Source organism: Patella vulgata, chromosome 1, assembly GCF_932274485.2.
Source record: "Patella vulgata chromosome 1, xgPatVulg1.2, whole genome shotgun sequence".
Classification (NCBI taxonomy): Eukaryota; Metazoa; Mollusca; class Gastropoda; family Patellidae; genus Patella; species Patella vulgata.
Genome location: NC_065879.2, coordinates 44,562,860 through 44,581,644, shown reverse-complemented (window position 1 = coordinate 44,581,644; position 18,785 = coordinate 44,562,860). Strand labels below are relative to the sequence as shown.

The 18,785-nt window shown below is 33.9% G+C and overlaps 1 protein-coding gene across 3 annotated transcripts in view; it reads right to left on the bottom strand.

Moving 5' to 3' along the window:
* Window positions 1-18,186, bottom strand: part of LOC126819681 (sodium leak channel NALCN) — a 30,893-nt gene extending 12,707 nt beyond the window's left edge. The window contains exons 1-13 of one of the 3 annotated variants that reach the window (XM_056099924.1): window positions 17,995-18,186; window positions 14,524-14,598; window positions 14,017-14,090; window positions 13,397-13,642; window positions 12,794-12,904; window positions 10,455-10,622; window positions 9,948-10,124; window positions 9,047-9,167; window positions 8,487-8,618; window positions 7,913-8,080; window positions 4,792-4,896; window positions 1,571-1,671; window positions 400-520 (exon numbers count right to left, since the gene is read on the bottom strand). In XM_056099924.1, coding sequence (XP_055955899.1) covers window positions 400-520; window positions 1,571-1,671; window positions 4,792-4,896; window positions 7,913-8,080; window positions 8,487-8,618; window positions 9,047-9,167; window positions 9,948-10,124; window positions 10,455-10,622; window positions 12,794-12,904; window positions 13,397-13,642; window positions 14,017-14,090; window positions 14,524-14,598; window positions 17,995-18,186 — 1,791 coding nt within the window. Of the gene's footprint in view, window positions 1-399; window positions 521-1,570; window positions 1,672-4,791; window positions 4,897-7,912; window positions 8,081-8,486; window positions 8,619-9,046; window positions 9,168-9,947; window positions 10,125-10,454; window positions 10,623-12,793; window positions 12,905-13,396; window positions 13,643-14,016; window positions 14,091-14,523; window positions 15,448-16,346; window positions 17,088-17,994 lie in introns of those variants that run through there. The other 2 variants (XM_056099925.1, XM_056099929.1) reach the window with 2 other exon arrangements.
* Window positions 18,187-18,785: the final 599 nt, after the last annotated feature.

The following is an 18,785-nucleotide window of genomic DNA, read 5'->3' as shown; positions in this document are numbered from 1 at the left end:
TGTATGAATTTAAAGCCAATCGGATATTAACTTTAGCCTCTAGAGCGTCCACAAGCAATTGTGGACGCCGGACCGCCGGGGGCGACGACAATATACGACCACATTTAAATGTGGGCGTATAAAAATCAATATGCTCCTTCATCTCATTTTCAGGTTCTAAAACATTATGTATATATTTCAAGTCAATAGGATGATCCCTTTAGCAACTAGAGTGTGCACAAGATTTTTCAAAATAATCAAGGGTCATAACTTTGACAGTGATCAGAAATCGTTGTAAGATCAACCGGATGATAACTTCAGCTTCTAGAGCATCCAATAGTAATTGTGGGAGATGTACAGACAGAACGGATGGAGGTGAGGACAATGTAAGTCCACATTACAAATTAACAATAGACTTACTGGTCCAACCCTGTCTATTATAACATCTCTAACTTCCAGCCATCCTTCTAAAGACAAAACTTCAAACAATGCAAGCATAGCATTTCCAATATTATCAAAGTTAAAATTAGCTGGGTTAGCCCTGTAATAAAATGAATCAGGAATTGAGTTAACAAAACTTCAATATAATATAATGAAATGTGGTGAGAGGAATGTTGGGGGTGGGGGGAACTCTATGTATTATTTGAAACAATATCTAATTTTTCACAGCTAAATCCACATTAAAATGTACTCAAAATTGATTTTACCCACCACTTACATCTGGTACTAATTTTTTTTTATATTGTCTACAGAGAATGATGAATCGTGCAAATTTTCAAGTTATTATATACTCTTCAAAAAAAAAGGAGGGGATATTCACAAACAATACAAAACTGCGGAAATGCACTGCTGTTTTTATTAGAGGTAACCAGTGTATGTTAATAACAGGCCAATTGTCTACACATAAAAAGTTCATATGGGCGGCTTATCTGAAAACCCCATTTCAGTCGCAAAGAGATACACTGTCAAAAGTGAAAATGGACATTTTTGTTTTTTGTATTAATAATGAGTAATTGCTCAACCAATCCTCAGACATTCAACAATTCATCGTGGCATGCTCCTAATCAACCGTCCAATCACGATTTCGGCAATCTGACCCACTCCTCTTGCAGTGCCACGGCTAATACTTGCAGTGTTGTCGGTTAACGTTGACGTCGATGAACACGTCTCCCGCTCAAATTAAAACGTAACACACTAAAGCTCAGATACGCTAAACAGTAAAGCGTATGCAAGAACTGATAGGAAAGCAAACATGGATAGGATAAACCAGCAAGCGGCAGTTTTCATCAAACCTTCCTTGAAGTGTCAAATTTGACAATGAGCCTCTCCCACGGCGCTATTGCGTGTCGCATGTGCAGCTCAGTGGTTCTTTTGGGGCGGTAAGTTCTTCATCTGTAAACATACTCTCAAAGCATGTCAAGTGTCCATGACTATTTATCATATGACAACCTGCATAGGTATTTGCATTTCAATATCCCCTACATGTTTTTAAAGAGTATATCTTTGTAAATACTCAACAGAATCGTATCATTTCCTTTTGTCGAAATTCAAATTTCACACTATTGTAGTTTGCAAGGGATATGAAACTTACCAAACTCTAGGAACCATAAACCCTGGATGATCGTCTTCTGGTTTGTCTATTTTCATCTTAGTTACCCAGATTTTACTAAAGAATATACCAGTACAATTAGCCTGAAACATAAATTGATTGCAGAAAATAAATGATTTGTCCAATGATTGGTGTCTCGTCTGTGTTCAATAATTCTGCCATTTAGCAAATTAAGTCACACGGTTGTATATTATGAATGCATTTTTTCGAGAACCCTGAATAAGTATTACCTAATCTGTATTCATAGACTTAAGGGACACATTTCACAAATTTCAACATGCAGCAATTTGGAACATGAGCATCGCTAACACTGCAATATACGTCCACATTCCTGCTTTCATTGATAAGGTACTTTTTAAAATAAAGAGCATGAAATATAAAATGGCTGCAATGACTATAATATGACAAGAGGCAAAGAAGGCTATGCTTTGGGTTTGTTTTGCAAAATTTACAGACTAAATATTAAAGACCAGATAAGATGATAAAACTAGATTATATGTACTTATAGCAAGTGGTTACTATACTATACACACATTACGACAAGTTCACATCAATTCGGTTAAAATTATTCGACATACACTGTACAAACGATTAAGTATCGGACACCCAAACACGCTTTTCAATTACACCCTTAATCCGGTTGATCGGGTGGTGACGTCACAGGGACTACACATAGTTATCTATACAATATATCACAGTCTGTACAATGTATCACAGTCTATACACACCACCAGTTGACAAGTGTTTATTGACGGTCCAATTAACATATTACTGGCCTAATCATAATCTCCGAATTATCATCTTGTATTGTTATAGATTAGACATTTGTATTTTGGAGTATTTTAGAGTGAATTTTAAAATGCTGTATCATGCCATAGATCCATTAATCTGCCTTTTTTCAAATAGGCCATGTGGCAAATGAAGATGATCCGAGCAATTAGCGCATTTACGGGTAATTTGGATAACCTCGTAATACTTGATATCCCCAACTATTCTCTATAAGTATAGAAATACAAATGGTGCCATTCACTAGTCAATATATTCATTATTAGTTATATATCAATAATAATAACCATTTCTATACACAAAGAACAACTTTTATCGTAACTCCATTTGAAATTCACAGCGAATATGGAATTTTCTGATGACTATGCATAGCAATAGATCGCCCTCATTTCTCAGTCAATCAACCATAGGAATCTTATTATTATGTACAGTTTCATGCATACTAGGGCATAATAGTTGAGGTTAAATTTTGGTGCAAAAATTGCATGGGATTCATGGACATCAATATCAATTACACTTGATCATACATGGAGTTCCTGAAGCTGTTTGGTGAGTGATTAAACTGTCAATGTAATTGTAAAATACATTTCTTTAAAAAGAGAGAGAGAGAGAAATCGGGTTTAACGTCCACTCGACACAAACTAGGTCATTTTGGGACTAACATATGGTTTAATTTTATTTACGAAATGAAATGAAATGGGGTTTAACGTCCTACTGTTCTGCTCCTAATCTGGGCTAATGAAGACGGGCATACGCCATACAGTGTGCTATGAGGGAAATTTTGCCCGGGCAGCGGCACTATCGCCTACTCTTATATCGAATTCCAACTGCCAAGGGATCTTTTACGTGCATTCCAATGTTTACACGGGACCTCGGTTTTTCATCTCATCCGAAGGACTAGACAGCTGTCCTGGTCAGGCCCTCCGTCCTGCATCACTGACAAGGGGAAACTACAATTTTATTTACATAATTCGCCTGCGCGTAGGGGTCTTTAGCAGTGGGAGGAAACCGGAGGACCCGGAGAAAACCCACGAGGTTGGACAGTCTTTAAAAAGACGTTAAACGATGTTAGACATAATAACCTAATCTTATCACAAACATTTATCCATCGAATAATTCATATTCAGATTTCATATCAAGTCAATTAAATGTTGTCTAAGTGCCAATCAACAAATAATATGAGGCTACTGTATTACAAAAACATCGGTGAACAAATTTAATTGATTAGTGGGTAAATAATAATAACAACTGATGACTAAAACTTAATTATTTTATACAATTAACGTGTGTACGATTCAACGATTAGTTGTGGTGTGGAGAAATGTTTGTAGAAAGGTTACCCTGTAAATTTTTTCGTTCGGTCGTGGGGTATTTCACCCGCTTCCACCTTGAATGAGGTCTTTGATCTGGCCCGCGTAAAAAAATAGATTACCTAATCAGCGTTCTTAATTCCACAAGCACTGGAGTTGTAAATTAATCTATGACCCTATGTATGACTTTAGTTGGATTGATTAATGACAGATATTAACGATACTACACTTGCCATATTATTATTATCACACAAAGATAGTTAGATGCCCCTTCTCAATCTGTTATTTGATTTAGATGGTTACCAACAAAATTAATTAGGTCAAGTTTATTTGTACTGTTAATTCTAACGTATATTGAGATATTTTTTCATATTTCATTGCGGCCAGTATACGATAAACATAAAAATTGGACGTGGCTCTGCTCCTAGGAGTCAGGACATGACCAAAATCAATAGTTGCCATCCTTAGGCTATAAGGAATACTTATATCAAGTTCCAAGATGATCCATTAAAAATTGTGACCTGTAGGCAACACACAGACACACAAAGAAAACATGGGCGTGGGCAGTCTCTGGGGGTAGGGCATTCACCAAAAACACAATAGGGATCATCCTTAGGGTAAAAGGAATAGGTATGCAATGTTTCAAAAGGATCTGTACGGAATTGCAGCCTGTAAGCGACACAAAGATAAACACAAAAATTGGGAGTGGCTCTGTCCCAGGGGGTCGGGCATGCACCAAAAATAACAGAGGTCATCCTTATGGTATAAGTAATAAGTATGAAAAATTTTCAAGATGATCCATTAAGAATTGAGACCTGTAGGCGACACACAGACACACAAAGAGAAAATAGGAGTGGCTATGCCCCGGGGGGTTAGGCATGCACTGAAAACAATAGGGGTGATCCTTAGGGTACAAGGAATAAGTATACAAAGTTTCAAGACAATTCATTAAAAATTGAGCCCTGTGGGACACACACAGACACACACATACATACATTATGTTTAAGGAATAAGTATCCAAAGTTTCAAGATGATCCTTAAGAAATGTGTCCTGTATACGACAAACAAACAAATACAGACTTTTATAATAAACCTTGTCAGTCTTACCCTGTCTGTAACAGCTGGATCATTACATCTAGCTAATCTGCCACCCAGAAGATGTACACCATAGGTAGCAAATACGAACATTAGTACAATTAATAATACAGATACCTATAATAATATAAACAATAATATAATTAACAAGCCAACAGTGAGGCTGATGTCCCCCGCCGAAATTGCAAAATAAATAGATGACACATATTAATTAATCGCACATTTATTTTTTTCACTAAGTTTCATCACTCTCTATCAGATAGAATCAAGATTATCTTGTCCCAAACCATCGACAAATGAAATCGATTAGCTCTGCTTAGCTTCAGCTCGAAATGTTAATTATTGAACTCAGTCAAGACATTCACCTAATGAACATCTACATATACATCAAGTTTAATCATTCACCTAATAGACACCTATGCCAAGTTTGAACATTCTACCTCAATTAGAAGGAGAGTTATTGTGTTCCAAAGTTTCTACCAATCAAATTGCTTATCACTCTGCTTACCCTCAGCAAAAAATGTTCATTATCGAACTTAGTTAAGGTATTCATATAATAAATCTATACACCAAGTTTCATCAATCTCACTTAATTAGAACTAAAGTTATCGTGTCCTAAAGCATCAACCAATCAAATTGCTTATCTCTGCTTACCCTAAGCGGAAAATGCTCATCTTCGAACTCCATCAAGGCATTGACCTAATCAACACATACACCAAGTTTGAACATTCTAGCTCAATTAGGAAGAGAGTTATCGTGCCCCAAAGTATCAACCAATCAAATTGCTTATCTCTGCTTACCCTAAGCGGAAAATGCTCATCTTCGAACTCCATCAAGGCATTGACCTAATAAACACATACACCAAGTTTGAACATTCTAGCTCAATTAAAAGTTATCGTGTCCCAAAGCATCAACCAATCAAATTGCTTATCTCTGCTTACCCTAAGCGGAAAATGCTCATCTTCGAACTCCATCAAGGCATTGACCTAATCAACACATACACCAAGTTTGAACATTCTAGCCCAATTAGGAAGAGAGTTATCGTGTCCCAAAGCATCAACCAATCAAATTGCTTATCTCTGCTTACCCTAAGCGGAAAATGCTCATCTTCGAACTCCATCAAGGCATTGACCTAATAAACACATACACCAAGTTTGAACATTCTAGCTCAATTAGGAAGAGAGTTATTGTGTCCCAAAAAGTGTGACGGACAGACAGACGGACGGACAGACAGACGGACAGACAGACGGACAGACCCATTTTAATAGTCCCCTGCTTTCTTCGAAAGGCGGGGGACAATAACATGGATACCTAACAAAAATAAAAACAATAACATAATTATCAATATTAATATTTTACTGAAATTTTTGCACAATAATAGACCAACTACATAATTATATATGTTTCTTACATGATATGGAAAACTGGCATTGTTTTGGACATAACTTTCCGACATACATGTCATTATTATGTCTGGAATGACTTTCTGGGAAGATGGGTGATTAATGTTTCAATCAATATAAGATGTTTCGGGCAGGGAATATGGGCCTTCACTTCAGAATTTTGCCAGCCAGTTATATTTACATGTACAATAGAATCTGTATTCAGTAGCCACCCAATGGAATTTTCGTGACTGCTCTCTTAATAAAATCTCAGTGTTTGTGTATAGTGCTGAAATAAAGTAAAATGTTAAGCATTGATGCATCAGGAGCAAACATCAATACTCGTATCAGTACATTTTCCCGTCGCCTGAAACTCGCTATTGGAAGAAAAATTCTTTGACTCAAATCTCGGATAAAAATTCTGTAGGAGCAGGAGTGGCTGCTTGTACAGAATCTACTGTACATATCACATTTATCTAAAATTAGCCAAACATTTTTTCAAAAAAATCTGAAATCATCTACTCGTACAACAATATTTACAATTCTTTAATTTGTATAATAAGAATAAATTCTTTGAAATATCTTATCCTGTGGTAAGTTAATTGACTGGGAGATCTTATCCTATGGTAAGTTAATTGATTGAGAGGTGAATTCTCCAGCCAGTCAAATTTCAATGCCATTCAGTCAAGACTGACAGATATGACTGAAATGAGTGTGTTCCATGTGAAACTTCTCAAATTACTCTGACAAAAAAATATGACTTTTTTATAAAAACTTCCTGCTGGGTGCCTACCATCAAAAAGATTAAGAAAAGAATCAGAAATTTTGGACTATCTCACACTTAGAGACAAAGACACAAAAAAATTGGGTTTAACACCCACTCAACACAAACTCAATCATTTCAGGACTATCATATGGCTAAATTTCAGGACTATCATATGGCTAAATTTCATTTCAATAATTCGCTTGCGCGTAGGAGTCTTAAGCAGTAGGAAGATACCAGAGAAAACCCACAAGGTTGGACGGGGGACCCTACTCCTTGTCACATACAAACGTTACGATAAATCCCCCCCATAGAAATTCTATTGTTTCATCTCTTTAATCAACGGTCACTCCTCTAATGCGGCCAGCGATCGCTATCTTACTAATAAATTTAGCAAAATAGCACTTATTTAACAGCCATTGTTGAATGATACCATCTTTTCATACTTCATAACAATGAACCCGGAATTACCTGTTAATTAATCTTTTGTTTTATTAAATGACAAACCCTGATCATTGTTTTCACATGTAACGAAACATTATTTAATACTGATTGAATAAACTAAAAGTACCGTCAAAGCTGAGTTTTGTCACAATCATTTAGTATCTATTTTCCATTGCCACTTTGTTGACGTTTTAGCGCCTAATTCAGCAATGGTTTTTGGGACATGTGCTTTTTGGACAAAATAAAATTAATTTTCTTCACAAAAATGGATAAATGTTATCGAAAAACATCACAATGGTAGACAATAGTTTCAATGTTGGTACAAAATGACACGCTTACAGAAGATATATCAGAGACAAGTTTCAGCATTGGCCAAATTTACAGGTGCAAGTATTGATGTTTGATTCCAATGCATCCAAGCGTAAAATTTACCTAATGTCAGCACCAACAAACAAGATGTCACTCCCGTTAAGCAGCCAGTCATGAAAATTCCCTTGAGTGGCTGTTTAATACAGATTCTACAATATCAAAGTTATATACTCACCAATAAAATTTCCTTAAATCCTTTAACCAATTCGTCTACTACATTTCTCATGTGTGGTACGAGACTGTATATACGAAGGGGTCGTAGACATCGTAGAATGAGTAAAACTTGACCACCGGATTGAGCTGTGACATGTCCTGGCATCCATATTAAAAATATAAGACTCACCTATAAACAATAAATACTGATAATATTACACAATGCAGGAAAACATTAAAACAAAACTTAGATAAGACAAACTATCCAGTCGACAGTAAAATTTATATACATTCCTAGAACAGATACAACGTAAGTAGAGAGGTAATATAGGCTTAGTCTGTTCCCCAATTCTTTTCTGAGAATAAATGTTTATAAAAAAACAACATAAGGTTGATGCATCCAAAAATGCCTAGAACCAGTAGGCACAACTCATTTTTCTATTCCATTTCTTTGATTTGATAGTTGCAAGTGGTGTCATGCCAGTAGTCAAATTATGACCAAATGAAAGAGCAAACATAACCAGCCTTGTGCATGACACTTGTCCCTATATACAGCTAAACAGAGCAATAGTTTAACCTTTTCCTCTAAAACTTACACCATATATAAACAAATCTAGAATTCCACCAAAATCACGAACAACAGCCTTAGGTGTAAAAAGCAGACCATTTGCCATTATTTTTAATGACATTTCAATACTCATACATACAACAAATATATACTCAGCAATCTGAAAATAATTATACAAACTACTTTAAAGCTGAAAATATAGCATAAGCTGACAGATGGTAAACATCATTTTTTGTCAAACTGTATTCATAACCCTTATATGGCAAATTGTGAAAATTTAAAGGTACTGTTTAAATAAATATAAAGGCTTGTTCTTATTTCTTTTCAAAGTGACTCTACATTTGGGTTTATAATAAATACTAGAACAAGCAGGACTAATTTCTTGCCACATGCTATACCAAAGGGGCAATAACTTCAATCTTTTTATTTAGACTGTGTCTTTAAAAGCAAAATTTTGCCATAACATTAAATTTGCTACTTGTGGACATTAATTTTAACCATGTTACCCCTGATTTAGTTCAAGTGCAGTAATTCTCTGCATGACTATGTAGTGTTTCAAGTAAGCCATTAATATAAGATATTTCTTACCTTTAGTTCTGAAGAATACATAATCAATCTCTTGGGATTCTCCAGCATCATGGATGAACATGATACTATCGTCACAAATATCATCACCCAATCTAAATATGTCACCAGACCCAATAATTTACTGAAATCAACGCAAAGAAAAATGTGATATGGTATTAAAACAGCCTGTTAACACACTAACAAGTTTATGCAAAATTAAGTTAGTGCCCAAACTCTAAGACTGTACTTAAAGTGGCTAGACCACAATGATTTGGGTCCCAGTCAATAATGTCAATTGCATTTGATTTTAATTGTTGATTTGTTTGCAAGAAGACAAACTATCATTAATTATTAGTGAAAATTTTACATTTATCTATCCAGTGTTTAGATGTAAATGATTTTGTTTTCCACTGTAAACCCTGAGACAAAATGTAAACTAAAAGTAGTTAAAAAGCCGAATTCTGCTATATCTTGACTAGTTTTGTTCTTCTAATTTCAACATATTTTGTGTAATGTTGATAATTAATGATGAATATTTGCTAGTAGTAGAGCAATATAAGTTGATGATTATGTGTGAGTATCTTGGCGGAACTAGAATAGTACATTGAGCACTTTTGTACTGTCCATGTGTCGAAAGAATTTTCTAAAACAAAGCTGTCACAACTGTAACATGGTGACAGTGGAAACTGTTATAGATCTTGTCTGATCATTAATCAGAATAACAAATCAGATCTACCTAATTCAATACTTAATTAATCATATAGATCTTGTCTTATTATTATTCAAAATAACACATTTGATCAACCCAATTCAATACTTTATTTTGACCGAAATCAAATATTCAGCTCCTCAAATTAATTCAGTATACCCGCAGATATATGCTTTGCTCAGACCAAAATAACAACAGAAAACATATACTTACTGTAATGTTTTGAATTTGTTTTTACTTTTACCCATGACAACATCTTGACGTTTGTAATGATATTTAGCACTGACAATTTGCTGGCATACTTTACGTAACTTAGATCCTCGACCAATGAAAAAAAGTGGCATGTCAAAGTATGGATGATTCTCTCTCAATTCTTCGACTATCTGATTCCTGAAAAGAAAACAACAACATAATAATAATATGTATTGTAATTAAGTTTGGACGAATGTACAGTTAATTTTAGTCTACTATGATTTTGTGTACAGCACCCATAAGGAGAATTTCCCTTTACACTCTGCTTACTTTTCTTCAAATTCCAAATGTCAGTTGTTCTTTTATGTGCACACCCACCTCGATGTTAATGTAGGAAGGATTTTTATTCTACCGTGCATGTCTAGCCAGTTCCACCCCTGGTAAGTCGTGAATATGACAGGAATCTAAATAGGGATCTTGTACTCTGTGAAGTCCAGATCCCCAAACTACAATAGCCCTGAAACTGACCTTTTGATTTCTGCTTGTTGTTTTTTCTGTTGCCAAACTTTGATATCAAAATCTTCTGCTCTTCTTCCAGCTAGACTTGCTGAATGTAGACCCATAATATCTCCATTTTCTTTTAACGTGGGGAAAGATTTTAACTTTATACTACTTGGTCGTGATCCTCTCATAGACCTGTTATGGATACAGATATGTTATTTATGAATTATAATATAGGGAATATTAATTATGAATTAGTATATAGTGAACATTATTTATGAATTATTATATAGTATACATAAGTTATGAATTATTATGTAGTAAATATTAGCTATGAATAGTATATAGTGAACTTTAGTTATAATTTACTAGCTATATAGTGAACATTACTTATGAAATATTACATAGTGAACATAATGAATAGTATATGGTGAACATAACTTATGAATTATTATATCAGTCGCTGTTGTTTGTATTTTAGAGGAGAGCTAAAAAAGCTCCCCTTAATCAAAAATTGAAAAAATCGCTCCCCTAAAAATGCTCCCCCAGATTCAATAAGAAGAGTAATTTAGAAATTAAAGAGAGTGATCTGATATTAAGGAGAGAGATTAGTTGTATGTATGAGAAATGGTTCTGAAGATCAATAACTGCATGTAAAGGGGTCATTCCTGGTTAAAAATGATAATAAACATCGTCTGCTAAATAAAAGCACTTGTATGGTCAAGTCAAACTTTTGCTATCGTCTAAAACTAATTTACTGTATTCCAATACAGATAATTGTCAACATTTCTAAATATATATAGCTTGTATAAAATTTGTTTAAAAACATAACCTCTATTCAAAATATAATCATAAACACTAGAAAATTCCATCCAAATAAAATCCTTCTTCCGGAATTATTCTCATTGGAAATTTTCACGAGCCATCTCTCATAATTTCTCACATTTCAGTTAAATTAACCAATGAAACATAGGTGTAATCTATTTTTAGCAAACATATCAATCTTAATTTAATTACCATGTGCGGTGACAACCATCGAGTGTTTTGTCTAGTATTTATCAGATATATTGAAAACCACATTTTTTTGCTGTTGTTATACACTAATCGAATACACCAAATAAATGTTTACAATGACAGCATGGCTACGATCGGAACGGGCTACGATCGGAACGTGATCTTTCACACTCTTTAAAAAAAAAAAATACATAAGGAGAGCGATTTCCAATTTTAAGGTGCGGGAGAAAAACTTCCCCTCGATCGACTTACTAATTACTATATAGTGAGCATTAGTTATGAATTACCATATAGTAAACATTAATAATGAATTACTATAATATTGTTTATATAGAAAACATTAGTTATGAATTACTATATAGTGAACATACATATATTTGTTTGCAAACTGCTTTGTCAAATTGTGTTCTTAGCTAGTTAATAACAAATAGTGAAAATTTGAGTTTTAAAACTTTTTTGTGGTTAAGATATTATTTTGTCTAAAAAGGGACTAAATGTTCTTGTTTAGAAAATGAAAATTAACATTTTTATACGCCCACATTTTCATGTGGATGTATTATGCCGTCACCCTTGTCCGTCCGTCTGTTCCAGACGTCTGTCCGTCCACAATTTGTTTGTGGACAGTTTACAGGTCACAATTTTTATCCGATTTTGATCCAAAAGCCTTGGTTCCTTTCGATATCTGTGCATATCGGACCGTTATTTCCTAGATTTTGGCCCCTGATTGTGAGAGAGAGAGAGAGAGAGAGAGAGAGAGAGATAGTTTAACTCCACTCGACACAAACTAGGTCATTTCAGGACTAACATATGGTTTAATTTTATTTCAATAATTCACTTGCTCGTAGGGTTCTTTAGCAGTAGGAGGAAACCGGAGGACCCGGAGAAAACCCTCGAGGTTGGACAGGCCCCTGATTTTTTGAAAAATCATGTTTTTAGCTTGTGGACACTCTAGAGGTCACAATTTTTAGCCAATTTTAAAAAAAAGTTTAAATGTATCACCGTTACACCCTTTGAGTTCAAATTACGTGAAAATCGGACCAAAACTGCCTGGCAAAATGGACGCTCCAGGTTGTGGACCCTCTAGAGGTCACAATTTTTGTGAGATTTTGATGAAACTTAAAATATATATCCCAAAGATCTCAGTCCCATTCAATATTTGCCCATGTCAGACCATAACTTCTTGGATTATGTCCCCTGATTGTATGAAAAATCAGTTGGTTTTTTTAGCTTGTTCTTTATCCATCTCTTGCAAAATGTGGGCGTATCTTGCCTGGCAACCGCTGGTTTCAATTGTTTGTAAAGATAGAAGTGTCCATCTGTTTGTTTACATTTAAACAGGAGGTGATAATTACCTTCGTTCCATTCTGATGTTATGTTGTTGTCCAAGTAAAGACAAGGCTTTTGGTCCGGCTGCTACCATCTGAGCTGAGCCTCCACTACCTCCTTTCTGTTGGTTTGAGTCTCTGAAAAACATAGGCATAGATTAAAGCGTACATCCACTACCAGCATAGTCAGAGTTAAGAATGTTGGCCTAAATGTGTTCAATAACTTTGGAATTTGACCAAGACTTGAAAACTACAACCCAATACATCAATAACCGATAATACAAAGTTTAGTTGTTAAAATTTGATCACTTCAGGATTATCTTTACTTTAGCCGTGGCAGGTATTCAGAGAACTCGGAGAAAATCCAGAAAGTTTAGCTGGAGACAGTAATACTTGCCGCAAGGGATTGACAGTTTGACATTGCCATGATAGCAGAGCTAATGATCTAAGGCACATGCATTAGATCAGTTGGCTACCAAGTGCATGAGTCATCATTAAACTCACTAAGCCACCTTCTAAAATCAAATCTTGAAATTAACTATAGTTTATAAACACATCAAATTCAAAATCTAATTATTTAAATTAATAAATTACTAAGAATGAGGTAGAAGGTCATAGTTTAAAGTTTACCTGACTATTCCTGAGATGCCACTCTTTTTCTCTATGACACCTCCACTTCGTACTTCATGTGTTGTAGATTTAACCAGTGGTAAATTGGATGTCTTTATACATGGTGGTTCGTTATCTTGATTATCCTGTGTATCAACAACCAGATTTAACTCCAATTCCATAAATTGTCGCATAAAACTCTCCCTTATATCAGATATATTAAACTCACTCGTCATCTTTGTCACACGAACCATCTGAGGATGATTACTATAAAAAAAATACGAAACTGTTTTAGTGGTATTTGGTAACTGAACTGGATATACAGTAATTATATACCATAGATTTAAGTCATATGCTACTATAGATTATAAATTCCGTTTGGGCATTGTTGCCTGCATAAACTTTCTAGCAAGGTTTGGCCTCATACCTACAAGCAATATTTGCTCGAGCATGAGGTAGTGCATCTTTACTCTTACCAGTACACCTGCTACCACTTGTCACAGGGGTCATTTGTATTATGGCGGTAGTGTCTAATATAGCAGTAACTGTAAACACGTGTGAGCACAGAGATATTGAACTTTATAAAGCGTTAAATCAAAAACAAAAAAGTTTTTTCATAATTTTAACATCAAAGTACTTACGAAAAGGATGAGAAAATTCGCAGTCGAAGTGGAAGAAAGTCTTTGGTTTCAGCACTTTGTTCACGAGCCTTTAACTAGAATATAACAAACAGTATATAAATATAAATGATGATGTAACTTTGGATTCCGATTGCAAAGGTATATACAACTTGCATTTCTAGTTTGCACCTCAGTTTTTTTCACCGCATCAGAATAAATAAACACACATTTGTTGTCAGCCACACTATAACACGAGCACCAGGCTTAAAAAATCCACCCGTGCAGAAATGTAGGAAGTTAAACCCCATATCATTACATTTCATTTGAAATATCCAGTGTCCGACCACAGCATCCCCCATAAGTGAACAGGATTATGATCATACATTGAATTTGATTTTTTTTAGTTCAACAAGAAGCTAAAAACATTCACTATTGTAGCAATTCCAATCTTTGTTAACTACACAGAGTTCCATACTAAAAAGACATGATTCAGTAAATAGAATCTTAAATGATAAACTCATAATTTACCTGTTTCAATTTTTTTATATCCTCATCCATTTCTAAATTATCAAGAATAACAGCAACAAATAAACTTATAACAATCTACAATCAAATAATGCTAATATGAATTAAAATTTCATGATTTATGAAAATAAAATAAATATGTAAGACAGATTCTGTATATTGATATTTAACGATTTGAATTTATTAAGCAACATAGCACTGCCATATAATAAATATACGTCCACCAGCAGTAATTTTGAAGGTTTGATTCAAGTCTTGGGGGTCAGGGGCAATAACTATGCACAATAATGGCTGATTTTTAATTTAGATACGGTTTCTCTTTACAACAACTAGCTGAATAATCATGACAAGTTTGTAAAAAAAAAATATTAACTGTATAAAATAGAAGGGTGAGCCTGAATTTCGACAGGTGTCCTCAATATGATTAACCAGACGATCTCAGCAAGATTAACAAAAAATCTCAAAAACTTGGTCATGAAGGTTTACAAGGTTTCGTTGTTAGGGGTGGTGCCTTTGCAAAAAGTCATTGCATAATTCTATATTGCAACAAGGTTCCTAGGTAGAACAAGTTTCACGATTTAAGTGCAAAAAAAACTCATAATCTTTGACCTGTAAAGCATTTACAAGATTTGGATGATAGTGGCAGTAACTAATTGCATCACTCTGAATTTCGATAGGGTTTCTCTTTAAAAATAAATTAAACAATCCCAGCAAGTTTAAAAAATTCTATTTTGAAAACTCTGGCATTTACTAGAATTGTGAACAGATGGACAGACAGGAGTGATGGCAATATACTCCCACATAAAATGTGGGTTTACAAGAACAGTTTAATATCCTTTAATTAACACTATTGGAATTATACATGATGACAATATTCTAAAAATAATGTTTGAGTAATATAGACATTTCTATTTAAAATTTTGATTTGTGAAAAACTGGTCAATCAGACAAAAATGATCAAATTCAATGATCAAGATCAAATACACATTTACATATATCAATAAATAAAATCAAAAGGTGCATGAAATAGATCACAAATAACAATAGAGCAATATGCACATAAAGACAGGCCTCTGCCTTAAAGATATATTCCTTCATGATTATTTAGGTCATTTATTCCAACCTCAAAACTTACATTTAACTTAAAATATAAGGTTTCTTATGACTCAGGGGAAGGATGGGTGGGGGGTAATTATTGACTGAGATTGATTAGCAAGCTCATAAACAAAATAATCCAATAATTTGTACACTGTTAACCAATATATTTGACAATGAGAGTATACATGCTGGAATAATAGGTTAGAGCCACAGCTCAAAATTTGTACGCACTGAAGCATATTTGCCCCCAATTTAAAATTGTATGAAAGAGGATTGGCCGAAATAGCTGTAATGGTTGTACTTTAATTTAGACTTTCAACAAAAATGACATTTCCAGAAGTATATTCCCAGTAATTTGGACATATCAATTACAGTGGTTATAAAATTAGAACTCTCAACCTTGAAAGAATATATCTTTAAAAGGGAAGCAAAGATGAATATAAGAGGGAACAACCATGCAGAATTTATGTTCTTATCAATTATTTTTGCATTAAGTGTTTTTAAACTTCCTAGCCTTGATTTTTGTAGTTGGTATACTGGGTTTCTTATGGAGAAATATTGTATCAAATAAAAAGTAAGCTTTTGTCTGTATTAACCATGCAAGCAGACAAAGAAAAAAATAATAATCAATTTTAGGTAAAATATGTGGATTTCATAATTATAATAAATGAATAAAGCTGTGGATATTAATAAGCTGCATCCCTTCATGAAAAGTCAAACGTTCTTACAAAATGTTTAGGACAAGTCTCCGTTAAATCATGTATTTGTGAAATATCCATTGGTCTTGGTTGTCTGTAAAGAAAAACTGTTGTGTTACTTCATTCAAAGCTAATATATTACAACTTTGTACTGTCTCCAATCTTTTTCTATTGAGCAGTGGAAGGAAACTGCAGGACCCTGAGAAAAATCACAAGGTTGGACAGGCGACCCTACTCCTTGTCACATACAAGCGGCGAATCAAAGCCACATCACTTAACTAAATGACAGATGTGTTAAGATTTCCTATATGCATCTGTAAAAGACCCACCTCCCAAGATTGATTACCCAAATTTATAGGTTTGCATCTATTTCAGCCTTAAGATGATTCCTTCGTTCGTGGGGCTTAAAATTCACTTCCACCAAGGGTGATATCGCAGACTCTGGGTATATATATTTAATTACTATTTCATTGCATAACTTACTCCTCATCAACCAATGATCCAAAATAAAACTATTATATTAAATTCAAATTTAAATTTTCTGATGTCTCAGTTTTGTTTATGTACACAAGTTTTTATTTAATTAAACTTGATTCTCTATTTTCTCATGGGGCAAGTTAACTTTCCATTGCTTGAAATTGCCAAATTCATCTTAGGGACTTTGTGGTACTGTTTATTTTAATCACATATCTTTTTTAAGATTAAGAGAAATCTTAATGTGAATTTTAATGTACAAATGTGAAACATTTACTATACTATCTATGTGCGAAAGCCAAAAATAAAAGAAAACTTAAACATGTGCAGAAAGATTGAACTGAAATTGAAAAAATAAATAACCTCAGTGGATAACATTTATAATATATAAAATAAGGCTAAATAATGGTGGTGTGACTCATATTGTCACTTTCTGGATCAAGCTTCTTCATCTTTCTCTGCAGAACATTGTTACTAGGTTACCAGTTCCCATAGAAACAGTTACCATGGTGATACCATTGTTATAATTCCCATGGCAGCTGTTTCCATGTATATTTTCAGACAAATATCTTTTAGAATCTAAGCTAAACACTAAAACTTGCTAATACCAAATAATTCTTCTTTTGAACACTATCATTATACATGTATATAGAGGCATGATAAAATGATACTCTGTCAGATATTCAACCATCATTCATTTCTTGCGATGAGACAAATTAAACTGTGATGGTCTATTAAATCAATAGGTTTGAATCACATGATAATGAAGGTAGACATGGAACTTGCCACGAAAGAAGTTCTTAAATTTTCTGCTGAAAATGTCTACATTCTGAACTAAGTGTTAGTATTAAAATTCTATTTCAAATTATTGTTAATTTCATATATATAATTATCAAAAACAATGAAGTAAGTCTATTTCATGGCAGACACCCATTTAATATATTTATATATGTAGGTATATATTCACAAAAACTATATAAGGTAGCTACACTTAAAATAAGATATTTGTCTTTAATCAAGATTTTAATTCTTTGTTTTCATTTCAGCGAGTTAACTGTTTCCAAAAAGCAGAAAAAGGTGAAGAAGCAACTGATCCAGCTTGACTGACAAGATGAATTACCATGGCAACAAAAAATATACAACATGGAGAGCTACTGCTTGATTACATCCACAGTTGCCACGGAAACAATCTTATCTTACTCACCAAGGTCACACATAGATGGTAGAATATGAAATAAATGGCAACAAGGGGAGCAACTCTCTCCCCCGTTTTCCACATGGTTATATGCATTACATCAATCCAACCTTTTTGCGTTAGAATTTGAAACATGGACATGAATGCCTGTGCAGAAAGAGAGAAGAAAGCACAGAATACAATGAAATGTGACATGGTCATGTGATACACGTATATGGTGTATATTGGTAACACAGTAAAACCTGACCAGACAGACACATATTAATTAGGGCGACATGATATGATTATAACAGGCTTAAAGTAAGCCCTTTACGTCAGTTTAGATAGGTTTTACTGTATACATATAATTAACTACCAAGGGTCTACCACATTCATAGGGCTTCATGCGAAGGTATAATAATATCAACACTGCAGGTCTTCTTAGTTTAAATATCTTTAGAAATAAAAAGACTCAGTGCAGATATTAGTAATAACCAGTAGATTATTAGGTTAAAATTAGAGAAAACTTGAACTCTGGATTTCTAAGATTAAGTAATTAATCCCATGCCATTTAGTATCAAATGCCATAAGTCTCAAAGGTAATGAACTGATTTAAGGTCAATTAGTTAGAATTCTAACAGGCAATCAAGGGTAGGGGATAGTTACAGTAATACTGGACAGAAATTAATATGTAACAAGGAATATAACCTTGTTTAAAATAAAGAACAAAGGGGTAAATAAAGACAAACTTAGAATTTTTGGCCAATTAAATATTAAAGAAATAAACATGAAACTCTTTGTTAATTTCTGTCAGTATTTTA